The sequence below is a fragment of the Gopherus flavomarginatus genome, chromosome 1, assembly GCF_025201925.1.
Source record: "Gopherus flavomarginatus isolate rGopFla2 chromosome 1, rGopFla2.mat.asm, whole genome shotgun sequence".
Lineage (NCBI taxonomy): Eukaryota > Metazoa > Chordata > Testudines > Testudinidae > Gopherus > Gopherus flavomarginatus.
The window spans coordinates 365,675,549-365,692,546 of NC_066617.1; the positions used below are offsets into that span (position 1 = coordinate 365,675,549).

Below are 16,998 nucleotides of genomic sequence, written 5' to 3' on the forward strand. Positions count from 1 at the left end.
TTTCTATAGACTGGCACTATATTTGCCCATTTCCAGTCTTCTGGAATCTCTCCTGTCTCCCATGATTTCCCAAAGATAATAGCTAGAGGCTCAGATACCTCCTCTATTAGCTCCTTGAGTATTCTAGGATGCATTTCATCAGGCCCTGGTGACTTGCAGGCATCTAACTTTTCTAAGTGATTTTTAACTTGTTCTTTTTTTTATTTTATCTTCCAAACCTACCCTCTTCCCATTAGCATTCACTATGTTAAACTTCTCGGTGAAGACTGAAACAAAGAAGTCATTGCGTGGGGAAGAGACAGGACAGGGCCAGGGTGAAGGAGGGGACAGGGTAGGAGTCAAGCATGGTGGAGAATGAACAGAAGAGTCTGTGCCCACTAGAACACACTCCCCTCCTGAGACTGGAATGGAAACTAGAAACCCTGAGTGTCACCATTCTTCTGTTGTCAGCAAATATCCATGAAACCTCCTTGCAAAGTGTACTTGAGTTTTGCAACTTCAGTAATGTTCTGTTAATTTAGTTTTTTGTGTGTAATATATAGTATTTGTAATTCTATATAGCAGGCAAAAGGAGCTAATAAGTTTTTAAAAATCTACTGCCTTTTTGAATGGGTAAATGAATATAAGTGTATCATTTTGTAAGATAAACTATTATGTTTGTGTCCCTTTGTGCCTGGTAGTTGGATTGCCCATTACCAGCCACAAACAAAAATGTGGTGCAGTGGAGACCTGCTTGTGATTCTAACATCCTAAAATCTTGTTTACTGGGATCAAAACGGAAATGTCACCTCACTTCTGGAAACTGCTTCATGTTCAGTTAAATGCAGTCTACTTGAAGGGGGGAGGGTTTGTGTGTATGTCAAGATTAGAGAAACGATCGTGAGCCGACATCCTTCAGTATCCTGGAGGTGACGTGGGGATGCTGCCGCCCTGCTGACTAACATTTATAAAGCCACTTTTATCTGGAGGGACGCCAAAGCACTATGCAAAATTATAGTTAGACGGTTTACATCATCCACTCAAATGCAGCCACCTCTGGGGTGAAGTAAGACTGCTCTTGCACCAGCAACACTCCGCAAGTTTTTAGAAGTGGATGTAAAACCCTGAATAACTGCTCTAATTGAAACTGCAGGGGAATGTTCTGTGGACAGACTGATTGCACCTTTTTGACCTTTGGCAAGGTATTGGCGCTAACCTCCGTGCTCTGAATGCAGTTGGATCTTTTATCATCTTTCATGGTCAGTATCTCAGTTTCACATCTGATCTGAAACAGGCTCCAGCACAGCAGTGCTCCCAAAATTGGGATATTGGTTTAGTCTGACCCAGGTAAAAGGGCATCGCCTACTGAGTCACCAGCACCACTTCCTGTGCCATTTGACTCTCTTTAGAGGTGTCTCATCCATCTAAGTAGTGAGAAAACCTTAGCTTGTGACAGCCAATGAGTCCAAGATGCCAAACATTCTGCATGGTTTCCCTGAGGAAGACAAATCTAAGCAGTATCTTTCTGGTCCCATTCCATATCACCTCACCATAACTCATGCAGCTACCAGAACTCCAGCCTTTCCTGACACTTGTAACTAAATTAACTATAGCTCCTACGCTTTGACCTTTGGCTCAGAAAATAAACATTTCCTGCTTATTGTGTGGAGCAAATTTAGGAAACCCGATTACATTATCAAAGGCAAATAGTGCTTCTCCTGCATTATTTGCAGAATAAAATACTGCTAATTAGTCTGATAGAAAAAACAGAACTGTGTGGTGAGATTGTCCATTGGTTTAGCACAGCATTTTGGCCTCATTGCTGGGAGCTTAAAGTGAGATAAAGTCAAATGAAGGTGTAATCTTTCAACCTTTGCCTTTGATAAAATACACGTTCAGAAGATGGATCAACTCTAGAGCAATTTTGACAGGGCGTTATTTTTTTTTTAAATGCTCCTTGCTCTCATCCCTCATTGTAACGTATTAGTTCTACCGACCCTCTCGTTGATGGGAGCTGCGAACACGCATCAGGCTGCTGTAGCGGCAAATGCAAAATGCATGAAACAACATTAAAAAAATGAACAATGGAGTGCCAATACATAATGCATGTGCTTAGACTTTATTTAAGACAAAGTATATCAACCAATAAAGTTAATTGTTTTTGTCTGCATACAGTTCTCTAAACTAATATATTTTATTTTGGGGGAATGGGGAGAAATAAGTCCACTCAGTTAGAAGTTGCATTAATTCTTTGGTTGACATGTTTTATTAAAAAGAATAAATTCAGTTGCATTTTTAAAAAGAGAAAGAGAGAGGGAGAAAGCGAAACTGCCTCTTTTTAAAACCGATTTGCATATTTCATGTATAAATATTTTTTCATAAAAACTTCCAAATCAGAGGGATACACGCCACACGCACTGCACAAAATATATTGCAGACATTTATATGGATGGCAGGAAGGGAGACAGAGGCCTGAAAATTTCCAGGCACCCAGTGATTGATGGCAGACGAGGCTTCCCCTGACGCTTTATTGAGTTTCCGATGATTATCTCTTGCTGAGACATTTTTTACAGATGACGGCCGAGCTGTCACAACGGACCATGGGGGAAAAAACCCAACAATAATAACACTTTAATCTTTTTACTGCACTGCTCCCTAGTATCTCAGATTCATCTTCCCTGACGCACGCAGTTCATTATCTTGCCCCTCCCTGGATAGGAAATGAAGAAAAATAAATAAATATACATACACCCCATGTATGCTTATAGAAAATGCCTGCAGAAGGAAGGAAGCGTCACGTTAATTGCTCTCTTTGCAGGTGCTGGGTTTTAGTAGCAGAGGTGCCTGGCTGGAATGGGCTTGGCTATTAGTTACAGTATTGTATTTAGGTTTTATTGCAACTTTTAGGTGGTGGAATCAAGCAGTAGTTATGGGAAGGTAATGTAGGCACATTGCATTGCGGATGGTCCAAGTTCTGTGTCTGTTATTACTGTCACCAATTGTTCTGTGCTCGGAGCTGTACAAGATCCTCACTGTAAAGTCCTTGCCTGCAGGAGCTTACAGTCAAAGGGCCTGTTCTGCCATTGGCTATGCACACGTACTCCCGCTGAAGTCAATAAGAGTTAAGCACGCACATCCAAGAGCGAAAAGTGGCCTGCCATGTCGGAGACGTTCATTCAGCGACAGCATGTGCAGGGCCCTTCCTGTCACTTATGCCTTATGGTAGGGATGTACCTTCCCCCACCCCCGGCGGGCTCTGTGCTTCCAAATAACTCCAGCTAGGTTAGGGCAAGCCAAGAGAGAGGCTGCTGGATCCACACTTCTGAAGATTGATTGCCCGGGGGAGAGGAGAGTATAACAAAAGAGTGACTGATCTTTATTTTCTGGCCTCAGTCATATGACATGGGTCAGGGTTATAAAAGGTAAGTGGCAGAGGTCACATGTCACATGGCAGGGTTCAGTGACTCCAGTGGCTGGTATTACAGCATCCCTTTCTTTGAAAATCAAAGGTAAGTAAAACACAATATCAACCAAAACCAACAACCACTGAGTAAAACAGCCAGTCAAGAGAACAGCAAATGGTGTTGTCTAGGGTGAGGGAAGCCTGAATCCCCTAACAGATGAGAGGATTGCGCTGTGTGTTATTGGACGTTGGTCAGTCAATGCTATCTCTAAATCTTCTGGCTTTCTGTTCACATGGCCTCGTTTTGGTCTTAGAAGAGTTTCTTCAGTGGGGTGTCTGGCCTCTGAGGTGGCTTCTTATGCAGTTCCTGGTGTCATCCGTTGTCTGTGACTCGGACGATGCAGGTTGTTTCTGTCAACCATGACCACTCTCAGAGTATGTCTATGCCACGGTGAGACACCTGCGGTGCTGTACCTGTGCCACTATAGTGGGAAGAGAACCTGAAACATATGGCCTTGTATCAGCAGCCTGGTGTGAGGCCTGAGGCCTTAACCAAAGTAGTGGTCAAACTTTGCTGATATAAAGCAAAGCTAGCAGAAGTCAGGCTCTGCCTGCTTGCAATACCAGCCCTGTTCTTGCCAGGTTCTGAGAGCTTGCAAGCAGGCAGAGGCTGACTTCTGCTAGCTTTGCTTCCTTGCTTTATATTACACTATTGGAAAAAGGAATTCCAGGCATCCTTAAGGGGTCATGAAATGGTATTTTTTCTGTTGTGGTAGCACTAGGAGCCCCACTCATGGCCCTGGACCTCACTGTGCTAGGATCTGTACAAACCCAGAACAAATGGACAGTTCCTGCCTCAAAGAGTTTACAGTCCAAGTGTATGACAAGGGATAAGTGGTGGATACAGAGAACAAGGGAGCACAAGCAAACAGTGAGAATATATATGTAAAATAAAACCTTAAGCTGAATGTTGTGCTTCCTGGACCTCAGGCCAGGATAATTGTTATTTATCTTTGAGGGGAGAAGGTATTTCTGGTGAGTTGGTTTGTTTTTGGTTTTTTATGGTAGCCGTTCGAAGGTTCTGAGAGGTGTGGGATATTCGAGGCAGCCCCAGCAGAGCTGAATTAGTGGGCAGAGGGCAGGTAGGCAAATAAAGCTGCATGATAAATGCAGTGTACTGTTACTGTTGGGAGTGTGTGTGTCCAGTATGCAGGTGCACACAAAACTGGTGGTGGTGTAGCTGTGCTGAGGCTCGTCCGTGGGTGCCCTTTCCTAGCCCTGATTTGCCATAGGAGACAGAGACGGACCATAAAGCAAAAGTCTCCATATTGCTCACTTGTATTTAAAAGTAATTTCAGTTAAATGAAAGAGGCAGTTAAAGTTGCGGGGTTGGGAGAGTGGAGGGGTCTGTGAGGAGAAAGGGTCTTGCTTCCACTCTGGTGTCCCTGCTGCTTCCAGCGAAGGGGAAGATAATTGACCACTAGTAGCACCTCTGAGACCTCTTCTGCTTGGCAGAGAAGAGGCCCGGGCTTCCAGCAAACTTGCCCTCCTCCTTGTTACAGTTGTGAGGGCATGGAGTGAGACCCTCAGACTCAGCCACCCTGGCTCCTGCCCACTGGGGTGGGGGTACCGGCCTACCAGCAGCCTCCCCTGGGACTCTGGACTGTTCCCAGAGACGGTAAGCAGGCCTCCAGCACCTTCCTCACCTCCAAATGCCGAGTGATGGCTGCCTTGTAAACCTGGTTGGATGGAGAGTGGGGCAGCCTGCCTCCAGCAGCCCTTTCCTCCCAGTGTCCCTCTGCTGAAGGGTTAGTGTGGGGGGTAGGACTGAGTGACCAGGGGCCTCCCCCTTTCATCCTTTGGGAATTATACCTGGGGGCATAAACTGCTTCCTGGATATTTTGACAGTTTGCATTGTTTCACCCTGTGAAAATCCAGCTGCATTTTTAACCCAACTGGATCTTTACTTTTCCGCACTTTATTGAGCTACATGTTCACTCTTCTCCTTCTGCAGTTCTGGTAACCCGGGAGGATGATTTCAACAACCGCCTGAACAACCGAGCCAGTTTCAAGGGATGCACGGCTCTGCATTACGCTGTGCTCGCTGACGACTACGTGACTGTCAAATTGCTGCTAGACGGAGGTAAGGTCCATGGCTTGTAGAGGTTCCTGGGTCAGGATCACAGCTGCGGACTGTGACCTCGCTCCTTATTGATTTACAGTATGAACTAGGATTTACTGCTATTTTGGATTTATTTATCCACTCTTCTTGATGTTCCCTTTTGCGTCTCCGGGCCTGTCTTTCATACCACTTCCGATGCCTGGAATAGCCTCCCTCTTCCTATATGTTATGTGTCCTCTCTTTTCTCCTGAAAATCGGCACAAAAAGATAGAACAAAAACCAGTGGCTGAAAGCTGAACCCAGACAAATTCAAATTAGAGTAAGGCACAAATGTTTAACAGTGAGAGTGATTAACCATGGGAACAAACTACCAAGGAAAGGAGAGGACTGGATTGTCCATCTCTTGATGTCTTCAAGTCGAGACTGGATGCCTTTCTGAAAGACAGTATTTTAGCCATACGCAAGTTATTGGACTCGATGCAGGGATGAATGGGAGAGATTCTCTGCCCTGTGTTATACAGGAGGTCAGATTAGATGATCTCATGATCCCTTCTGGCCTTGAAATCTGTGAATCTCTCCTGACAACTCGTTATTTTCCAGCTTGCTCTTCATAGCAAATCTTTGCTCAACTGTTGCCAATGCCTTGGCTATGCCTGTCCATGTAATGTAGGTTACAAGACAATTCAAGGCTAGCAACTCCTTAATAAAAGATGAGAGAGGAGGAAGATTGTTCCTTCTGATGTGTCCCCACCCTTCCCTTTTTGGGTAACTCTCTTCCTCCTCATCCCCCCCTGCCGCCTTGTCATGGCTTATTTGTACTACAGTCAGACCTAGAGGCTTCAGCTGAGTTGTGGGTCTCTGTGCTGGGTGCTGTAAATATGTATATTAAGTTACAGTCTCTGCCCTGAAGAGCTTGCAGTCTATGCAAACAAGACAGGCAGAGCAAATATCATTGTGCCCTTTTGCAGAGGGAGAACTGAGGGCCAAGGTCACATAGACGGTCTCTTTGAGCGCCAGGAATGGTGTCCTGATCGCTGAGTCCCAGTCCAGTGGAGAAAGCACAGGACCATCCTTCCTTGCTAATGTGCAGTATTTAACTCATGCACTAGGAGCACAAAGCATGCTTTATTATATTTTGGGTCATGTGCCAGCCACACCTATGGTGATAGAGCAATATTTTAATAATAAAAAATAAAGTACCTTTACCTTTATTTATTTCCACTACTTTTAAAAATTCCCATCTAGTAGGATAGACTGACGCTACCATGACACCAGTTCTATATCTTTCCTCTTTTCCATCCTAATTATATTTATTTGGGCTTTTCCCCCCATATAATTCATAATCAACACATTTCTATAATTATTTAACTTTTCTATTGAGGTAGCGTCTACCAGGGGGGCATTGTGCAAGGTGCAGCACAAACATAGGGTGCAGATGAAAAATTAAGAAAGATGGAGGAATGTGGCAGCAGAGAAGGCTAAAAGCACTAGGAGTAGCTGGGAGAAGACTGATAGAACCCTGATATTCCAGTGAGTAATGTACTCTACCATTGACAAGGCAGAGAAGGAAAATACTAAGGATGAGATCCTGGGCCTCCTGAATGGCGTAGCTCTCATTGATTTAAGTAAGTTAGAATTTCACTCAGCCCACAACTCATCCAGAGCCAGACTGTTGAGCGGGAGAGAAGCACTGACAGGAAGCCACCAAAAGAAAAGTTGATGCAAATAAGCCTATCTAGCATCTCCCAAATGAGGAGCCTGGGCTGAGACCTCAGTAGCCCAGATAAAGGAAACGGAAGGGTATGTGCCGCCTTCCAGGTGCCATGATAAGTGATGCCACAACAAGGGTACCAGACATCTCAGAGGATGCTGAGAATTACTACTGATTGGGAAAACCCAAAAGGTCTCCATAAGTACAGTGGAACAGGCTGCAGTGCTTGCAGGGAACCATAAAGAGTACAAGGAAACAGAAACAGTTAATGTAGCTTTGCAAGGGGCTTCTCAAAGGTATGGCCAATGGATTTTGAGATACGGATTATAACATGGGAGAAGGGGGAGGAGTAGTAGTGATTATTTTGTTATATTTATTTGTATTACTGTAGCACCCAGGAGCCACAGTCGTACTAGGCACTGTACAGATACAAAACTAAAAGTTCCTGCTCCGAAGAGTGTGCAGTTCTGAGAGTCAGAGATTCCAAGGCCAGAAGGGACCATTGTGATGATCCAGACTGGCCTCCTGTATAGCACAGGCCAGAGAATTTTCCCCAAAATAATTCCCAGAGCAGATCTTTTAGAAAGAAATCCTATCTTGATTTTAAAATTGTCAGTGACGGAGAATCAACAGTGATCCTTGTATATAGTTTCAACACAGTCTAAGTATAAGACAAGAGACAACAAATGGAGACAGACAGACAAATGATGAGACACTATCGGTCAGCAGGGTGGGCAGTGGTCTCAGCACGCCAGCAGCCTGGCCATTGTCAAGTTTTCTATAGGTATCCCAGCAAAGAAGAGTTTTGGAAGGGATTTGAAGGATGATAAGGACATAGCTTTGCAGATGTCTGTGGGGAGCTCCTCCCAAGCTTGTGAAATAACATGGAAGAGAGCACAAAGGTGCTTGTTTGAACATTTAACAAGTGGGCAATGAATGAGAGGTGATAGATGGGGTGGAGTTAGGCAGTGAAGGTCCTTGAAAGTGAATATAAGCCATTTATGTTTGATGCATTAAAGAAGGAAAAGCCATTGGAGGGATAGGGAGCCCAGGGAAGAGAAGGTGATGTGGTCAAAGTGACAGACTAGGAAAATGATCTTTGTAGCAGCCTTCTGAATGGATACAAGCAGGGCAAGATCGCTTTTATCCAGGCCAGAGATAAAGATGTTGCAGTAATTGAGACAAGGTGATTAGAGACTGGATGAGAGTTTTAGCTGGATGGATGGACAGGAAAAGCTGTATCTTAAGGTACCGGTACACTTGTGGTGGTGTGTATGGTACAGACGCTGCACACTCAGCTGTCACAGATATAAACAGTGAGGCACGGCTTAAGTGAGTAAAATGCTCTACACTCCTGATCCCTCAGGCTCTCCACATACCCACGCGGTGCTTCCTATGTCTATACTGCTACTTTTAGTAATGTCGTGTCGTGCTGCTTCCTGCTACCAGAGCCTTTCACTGCAGCATGTAGCTGCACACCTCTGTGACCAGTGTGAACACAATCTACCTTTCACTGTGACATGTAGCTACATCTATAAAGCCTGTAGTCTGCACGCTGCTGTAAGTGTGCACATCTAAAGACGTAGCTTTAGAGAAATTTTTCAGAAAGAATCTGCAAGATTTAGACATAGCCTGGAGGTGAGGACCTAGAGAGAGGTGCATGTCGAAGATGGTGTCCAGGTTACAGGCCTGAGTGACCGGCAGGATGATGGTGTTCACAGTAATTGAGACAGGAGGTGACCGGGTGGTCTTGGGGCGGGAGGAGATTAGGAGCTCTGTTTTAGTTTTGTTGAGCTTGAGTTGGCAACTAGACATCCACGAGGAGATGTCAGAGAGACAGAGTCAGGCCAAGATTTCAGTTAGGTGCCTAATTGCCATGTATGCTTTGAAAAGCTCCCCCAACATGTGCAAAGTGCTGGAATGCCCATGCAGGAGTTAGAATTCTGCAGCATGAGCTCAGATATATTTGTACCTGCAAAGCGCAGTTGTAAGTATCAGAGGGGGTGCCGTGTTAGTCTGGATCTGTTAAAACAGCAAAGAGTCCTGTGGCACCTTGTAGACTAACAGACGTATTGGAGCATGAGGTTTCGTGGGTGAATACCCACTTCATCGGATGCATGTAGTCCGACATGCATCCGACAGAATGGGTATTCACCCATGAAAGCTCATGCTCCAATATGTCTGTTAGTCTATAAGGTGCCACAGGACGCTGTCCAGTTGTAAGTATGTGTGTATGCAGAAGGGAAGTCAGCCTTTGAGAATTTAGGTCATACTGTGTCATATATTTTCCAGGGCTGCCCAGAAGATTCAGGGGGCCTGGGGCAAAGCAATTTAAGGGGCCCCTTCCATAAAAAAAAGTTGCAATACTATAGAATACTATATTCTCATGGGGGCCCCTGCAGGACCTGGGGCAAATTGCCCCACTTGTGCCCCTCCTCTCCCCCCCGACAGCCTTGATATTTTCAAATATCTCTGTATCATCTTATCTATGTATCTGGACACTGTTATAGGACTATATGAGTGCTGTTATCAAATCCGGTTCCAGGCCAAAGAGGATTTAATGTTTTCTGTTTTGTTCTAAATCTGTTCCTGCTGGACATTTGTTTTGGAGCTGATGATATCTCTGTGAATGAACTCCTCCAAATTCAGGTCTGATCACAGACTTCTGCTCGTGTCAGATTGGCTCAGCGCTGAAGGATTCACTCTGATTGTAGAGAAAATCCCTTAATACAAAGTGGAGTTGTTTCACTTTTTGATTTTTTACACAATATCTTAAAGTAATTACACTAAGTCAGAATAAAAGATCTAAATTTAAGCTGCCAAAGCACTGGAATTCAAAGGCCCGATTGACATTCTGCCCTTTTTAATATGACCTATTGGAATCTTTCCAAATACAAACTCAAGTCAGGATGTGCTAAGAATGTGTTTCCAAAAGAAGGCTCTGATCCTGCAAAGATGTGAGCACATGCCTAAATTTATAGTCCCACTGAAGTCCCACGGTGAGAGTACTCCCAGTGTGTAAAGCTAAAGCACATACATGTCTTTGCAGGATCTCAGACTAGATTTGCAGTGTATCTCAGATCTACCTGTCTTTACCAGTCCAGATACTATATCCATTCACCTTCCCTTTGCCATCATGATTATGAGAAAAACTAATGGTATTTTACTCACCAGTTAAAATAAAAATTATGCCTCCCTTGGCAAGCAGAATTCTGCCAGACTGATATTGTTATAAAGTCTCTCCAAACTCTTTCCTTTGATCTTCCACTTTTTGTGCCTTGAAGTTAGATTTCTCATTGTATTGGTTCATGATTAGTGTGGGACATGAGGTTTTCATTGCATTGACTCCGCGTTCCCCCTCCCCCTCTGTGCATTAACAAAGCAGCGGCTTGGACATTCTTGTTAGTGTTATCCGAGATGAATACGTAGCTGTGAGTCTGAGGGTCTCAGAAGTAGGGATCGAACACCTTTAAAAGTGTGCCTGCCTCAGGCCCATTGTGAGGATAATTTCCCCATGTGGTCTGCCTTTGACATCTGAGAGAGGGATGTTTCCTGTTTGCTGACATGGAACAGACTCTCTTCACTCCCTCCTTTATACTTCCCTACACCTGCCATTTTACTGAGTGTCCATTTAATCTCTCCTCCACTTCCTCCACTTGCCGTCCTGCCCTCGGGGCCAGAGCCATTAACCACCAAGGCTTCTCTCCCTTCTCTGTGCTTAAACAACTACCCCTTCTTCAGGGCTTTTTATGGGGAGCTTCCACGTGCTTGGCTACAGGCAACCTCCCCCTCACCCCACCTCTTTGGCCTTTTGTGGCCTATTCACTGACTCACTTGACCCTTCCGGGACCTTATCCCCTTGTGGTCAGCGTGTGTGCGTGCCCAGCAGACCGCGAGACTAAGTCACTGCTCTGTTGTATTTTTGGGCAGTTGTTGGTGACATCTGACAGTCTCCTGATCCGAGCTGACATAAACGGTGCTTATCTGAAGGAGAGGGTGGGAGCCTCCGAGCCGCACAAGAGCCTTTCAGCTCGCTCAATGCAGGATCAGTTCGGAGGGGTTTGATTGGTAGGAAGGAAGGCCGGGCCTATAACTAGTAGCATATATATAGATCACTGGCTTTTAGGGATGATTTAATAAATTTATATTTTGATATACTGTATTATTATACTATGGCCATATTCAAAGGTCTTACCCTTATGGAGTTTTTTAGGCCATCCTTAGTATAACAAACTTTGCCCTTTTTTAGCACTTTCCATTTCAAAGTGAGTTACAAGCCTGCTCAAGCCTCACAGCCTGCCCCTGAGGTAGGTAGTAGCCCCTTTTTTACAGATGGAGCAGCTGAGTGGCGGAAAACTTGAGTGACTTGCCCAAGTGCATGCAATGAGTTGGTGGCAGTGCTGGGAATCGGAACTCAGAGCTTCTGACTCCCAGCATGGTGCCTTATCCCCAGTGCCGCATTTGTTTATGCTTCAAGACTCCTTGCTGTAAACGCTAAATCTTTGCCTGCATGATTATTTATATAGTGCCACAGTAGAACGTGTGGTTTGCAAATTCATAAGAAGATGGGGTCCCTGACCCAATAATATCACAATCTTCTTCAGACAAGCCCAGTAAATGAAAGCTAGTAATGGAGGCTATGATAGGAAATACGTGTTATTTTGTTTAATTTTTTACTCTTTGGTATTCTGATTTTTTTTCTTTAATTTAAACGCCATTTGACCAATACGGAGCAGGGGGTTTATGACAAAAGAATAAATACAAGCCCAAGATTCAGGCACAAGTTGTGACTGTACCTTGGAGTCGTGTTATTAGGCTTATGTGTGGTGAGGACTTCAGTTAAAAGCTACCTGCTAAAAGATAGGGGAATTAATAGGAGGAGGCTGTATGCTGGAAGAGATCAATTTTGGGAGGCGATTTTGAAGGAGGCTAGAGAGGGCCCTCAGACTGCAGTGATGAGAGTCAGGTAAGTACCTAGATAGATTGAGAGCTGTAGTTAACGTCAGAGTGCTGAGGTTTTACATGGCTAATTTGAATTCCTAGGACAGTTGAGCAGGGTAGGTTTTTGTTGACTGTAATCCCAGAGGAAGTGCTCCCTTTTTAACAACGTGATGAGAAAATCTGGGTCCTTGAGGTGCTGTTTCCGCCCCTTCACCCCCCCCTGCTTTTTATCCTGGGTTCTAGAGAAGACCTTCCCCCCATCCATTTCCCTTGTAAAACAGAAACACACATCCCAGCCTGGCCTCTCTTCAGTCCCTTGTTGTCTTAACCATCATCAAAGTGTAGCCGTCTAGGCAACGGGCACAGGGATACAGGGCTGCACATATAACGCTCAGCCCGTTCTTCAACCTGTGCATGAGGACGTAGAACGAATGAGACTTGCGGGATCAAATGCTGTCTTGATTTCTACCTGCACAGCTCCACCAACATCAGTCAGGTTCTTACTCCTGAGTGACTTCGCTTCTCTGTGCTTCAAATTGCCCAGCTGTGCAATGTGTATCATAATACCTGCCTAGCCGGGGTGCTGGGGCTTACCTAATCAGCATGTGTGCAAAGGGCTTTGAGCTACTTAGCTGAAAGGTGCTGCAGAAATTCAGTGTATTTATTTATTACCCATCCCCTGTTTTGATCCAATTTGAATATGCCCTTCAAGATTTAAAGTGACCTTCTGTGTGAGTAGCCAGCTTCCTGGAAGGCCTTTTCTGAATGCTCTTCTATGGCATCCTTCATGACCTTTCTGCTGCCCATTATAGCAGCTGTGCTAGGCCATTGCCCTGAGGGCCGGCTTGGGGTCACCATGCTGCAGAGCATGCTCTTTTAGCTACTATTTTCTCTTCACAGGCTTTTAATTGTGAGGTATTTTGCTGGCTGTGATATGCTTATAGTAATTTAAAACAGAACTGGACAAAGCAGGGGAGACTATACTGCAGGGATGATCCCGCACTGGCCTGAAGGGATGGATTAGTTAGGACCTGATAGGTCTTCTCTGTCTCTAATTCCTTTGTTTCTGTGCTTGAACACATTAAATGCAAAATAACAAAACACATGCCAACCGGCCCCCTCCACCCCACGCACACTAAGTTAAGACTGAGAATGTAAATGCACAGAAGTCAAGAAATCTAGAAGCTAAAGTTCCCACAACAAAGTTACTCAGCTGCGTGGCACATATGACATCTGTAGTAGATTGGATTACGCTTCAGGCTGCTAAATGTATGTTTTTATTTAATAAATATGTGCATTTTGGCTGCATTGTTTACAGCTTTCGTGGGTCCAAGTGCATCACTCTAACAGTGCACTAAAAAAGGTGGGAGTTTGTATTTAATGTCTTTGTTTAAAAGTAACAAGTGTCCCCTCTCCCCCAAACTGATCACCTTCCAGCTGCTGACCCCCCTCACTCTCCATTCCCATCTGAGTGACAAACTTCCAGCTGCCAGACCCAGACCATCTCCTCCCTGTGTCTATCAACTGCTCCTATCAAATTCTCTCTAAACCTGCTTAACTCATTGACAAACTTACTACCTCCTTCCTAGCTTTAAAAACACACTTGCCCCCTGCTGCTTCCTGTGGCCAAGTACCCTAATATATGTCAGTGTGCAGTCTGTTTAGAGTCTAGGAAGTATGGCAACAGACCATCCTGTCTTAACTAGGAGATCTTCAATTATCTAAAAATCAAAAAAGAGTCCTACAAAAAGTGGGAACTGGGTCAAATTACAAAGGATGAATAAAAACAAATAACACAACTATGTAGGGATAAAATTAGAAAGGCCAAGGCACAGAATGAGATACAGCTAGCTAGAGACATACAGGGTAACAAGAAAAAACATTCTACAAATACATTAGAAGCAAGAGGAAGACAAAGGACAGGGTAGGACCATTACTCAGTGAGGAGAAAAAACAATAACAGAAAATGCGAAAATGACAGAAGTGCTAAATGACTTTTTGGTTTCAGTTTTCATCAAAGGTTAGTAGCAACTGGATGTCTAACATAGTGAATGCCAGTGAAAATGAGGTAGGATCAGAGGCTAAAATAGGGAAAGAACAAGTTAAAAAAATACTTACACAAGTTAGATGTCTTCAAGTCACCAGAGCCTGATGAAATACATCCTAGAATACTTAAGGTGCTGGCTAAGGAGATATCTGAGCCATTAACAATTATCTTTGAAAAGTCATGAAAGATGCGAGAGATTCCAGAGAACTGGAAAAGGGCAAATATATTGCACATCTATAAAAAGGGAAATAAGGACAACCCAGGGAATTACAGACCAGTCAGTTTAACTTATGTACCTGGAAAAATATTGGAGCAAATAATTAAGCAATCAATTTGCAAACACCTAGAAGATAATAAGATAAGTAATAGTCAACATGGATTTGTCAAGAGCAAATCATGCCAAAGCAATCTAATAGCTTTCTTTAACAGGGTAACAAACCTTGTAGATAGGAGGAAGTGGTAGATGTAGTATATCTTGACTTTAGTAAGGCTGTCTCATATTACCTTCTTATAAACAAACTAGGGAAATACAACCTAGATGGAGCTACTATAGGGTGACCAGATAGAAAGTGTGAAAAATTGGGATAGCAGGGGGAGGTCATAGGCACCTATATAAGAAAAAGCCCGAAATATCAGGATTGTCCCTATAAAAATGAGACATCTGGTCACCCCAAACTACTATACAGTGGGTGCATAACTGATTGGAAAACTATTCTCAGAGATTAGTTATCAGTGGTTCGCAAATCAAGCTGGAAGGGTATATTAAGGGGGTCCTACTGGGATCGGTTCTGGGCCTGGTTCTGTTCAATATCTTGATCAATGATTTAGATAATGGTGTAGAAAGTACACTTATAAAGTTTGCGGACCATACCAAGCTGGGAGGGGTTGCAAGTGCTTTAAAGGATAGGGTTAAAATTCAAAATCACCTGGACAAACTGGAGAAATGATCTGAAGGAAATAGGATGAAATTCAATAGGGAGAAATGCAAAGTGCTCCACTTAGGAAGGAACAATCAGTTGCACGCATACAAAACGGGAAATAACTGCTTAGGAAGGAGTACTGTGGAAAGGGATCTGGGGATCATAGTGGATCACAAGTTAAATATGAGTCAACAGTGTAACATTGTTGCAAAAAAGGCAAACATCCTTCTGGGATGTATTAGCCGGTGTGTTGTAAGCAAGACATAAGAAGTAATTCTTCCACTCTATTCTGCACTGATTAGGCCTCAGCTGGAGTATTGTGTCCAGTTCTGGGCACCACATTTCAGGAAAGATGTGGGCAAATTAGAGAAAGTCCAGAAAAGAACAACAAAAATTATTAAAGATCTAGAAAACATGACCTATGAGGGAAGATTGAAAGCATTGGATTTGTTTAGTCTGGAGAAGAGAAGACTTGAGAGTATGTTCTTATGACATAACAGTTTTCAAGTACATAAAAGGTTGTTACAAGGAGGAGAGAGAAAAATTGTTCTCTTTAACCTCTGAGGATAGGACAAGAAGCAATGGGCTTAAATTCCAGCAAGGAAGGTTTAAGTTGGACATTAGGAAAAAATTCCTAACTGTCAGCATGGTTAAGCGCTGGAATCAGTTGCCTAGAGAGGTTGTGGATCTCTGTCACTGGAGATTTTGAAGAGCAGTTTAGACAAACACCTGTTAGGGATGGTCTAGATTAGAGATAGGCAACCTATGGCACACGTGTCAAAGGTGGCACGCGAGCTGATTTTCAGTGGCACTCATACTGCACGGGTCCTGGCCACCGGTCCAGGGGGATCTGCATTTTAATTTAATTTTAAATGAAGCTTCTTAAACATTTTAAAAAACCTTATTTACTTTACATATAACAATAATTTAGTTATATACTATAGACTTATAGAAAGAGACCTTCTAAAAACATTAAAATGTATTACCGGCACACGAAACCTTAAATTAGAATGAATAAGTGAAGACTCGGCACACCACTTATGAAAGGTTGCCTGGTCTGGGTAATACTTAGACCTACCATGAGTGCAGGGGACTGGACTAGAGGTCCCTTCCAGTCCTACGATTCTATGATTCTCACATAGGAGATATTTGACAGTAAATGGCAATTTACACCAGTTCTCTGCATACTATTCACAATAATTAACACCTGCCATGGCATTTATGTGGCTTCTGTGTGCTGTTTATCTCCTGTTCAGAATCACTGATGTGTGCATTGCACTGAATCTGATCCCTGGCACTAGTCCCCATTTCAGACCAGTATTAAAATCAGTTAGACTGGGATTTAAAATCTCGGAGGCATAGAGAATCCGAATAACCGGCCTCAGGCCAATACGTGACGTCACTGGCAGAGATGGGAATAGGACCCAGGTTTCCTATCTCAATCCTTTGCTGTAACCAGAGTGTTGCTCTAACCACACTCCCTCTGACATGTTACCTCTTTGAATGACTGTTGGCAGTATCAGTAACACTCATGCAGATTTGGTGCCCGATTCCGCTCACACCATGCTTAAGCTGTAACCATCTCAATACACACACATCTGTAATTCAAAAAATATAGGAAAGGCCATTTATAGTGGCACATGAACCTAGACCACAGAACTCCATATGCAGTAAATTTAGTATCATACATTTATTGGTAGTACTTGGCATTTACTTGTTTGGTACATTATAATTACTAATATCGGATATAGAATAAATGATAGGTAAGTGAATTACAGGGCTACAGTTACATGGTATGGTTCTTTTGACATCATGAAACCAGAATGGCTTGTGGTATGATCAGAAAAATTCCAGGATATAATTATAGCTGTTTTC

The 16,998-nt window shown here is 43.6% G+C and overlaps 1 protein-coding gene across 1 annotated transcript in view; it reads left to right on the plus strand.

Annotated features, from left to right (window-relative positions):
* The window catches only part of CLPB (caseinolytic mitochondrial matrix peptidase chaperone subunit B), a 136,332-nt gene that overhangs the window by 45,581 nt on the left and 73,753 nt on the right, over positions 1-16,998 (plus strand). Inside the window, exon 5 of the mRNA XM_050921381.1 lies at positions 5,397-5,525. Within this exon, the coding sequence (XP_050777338.1) occupies positions 5,397-5,525 (129 nt within the window). The remainder of the gene's footprint in view (positions 1-5,396; positions 5,526-16,998) is intronic.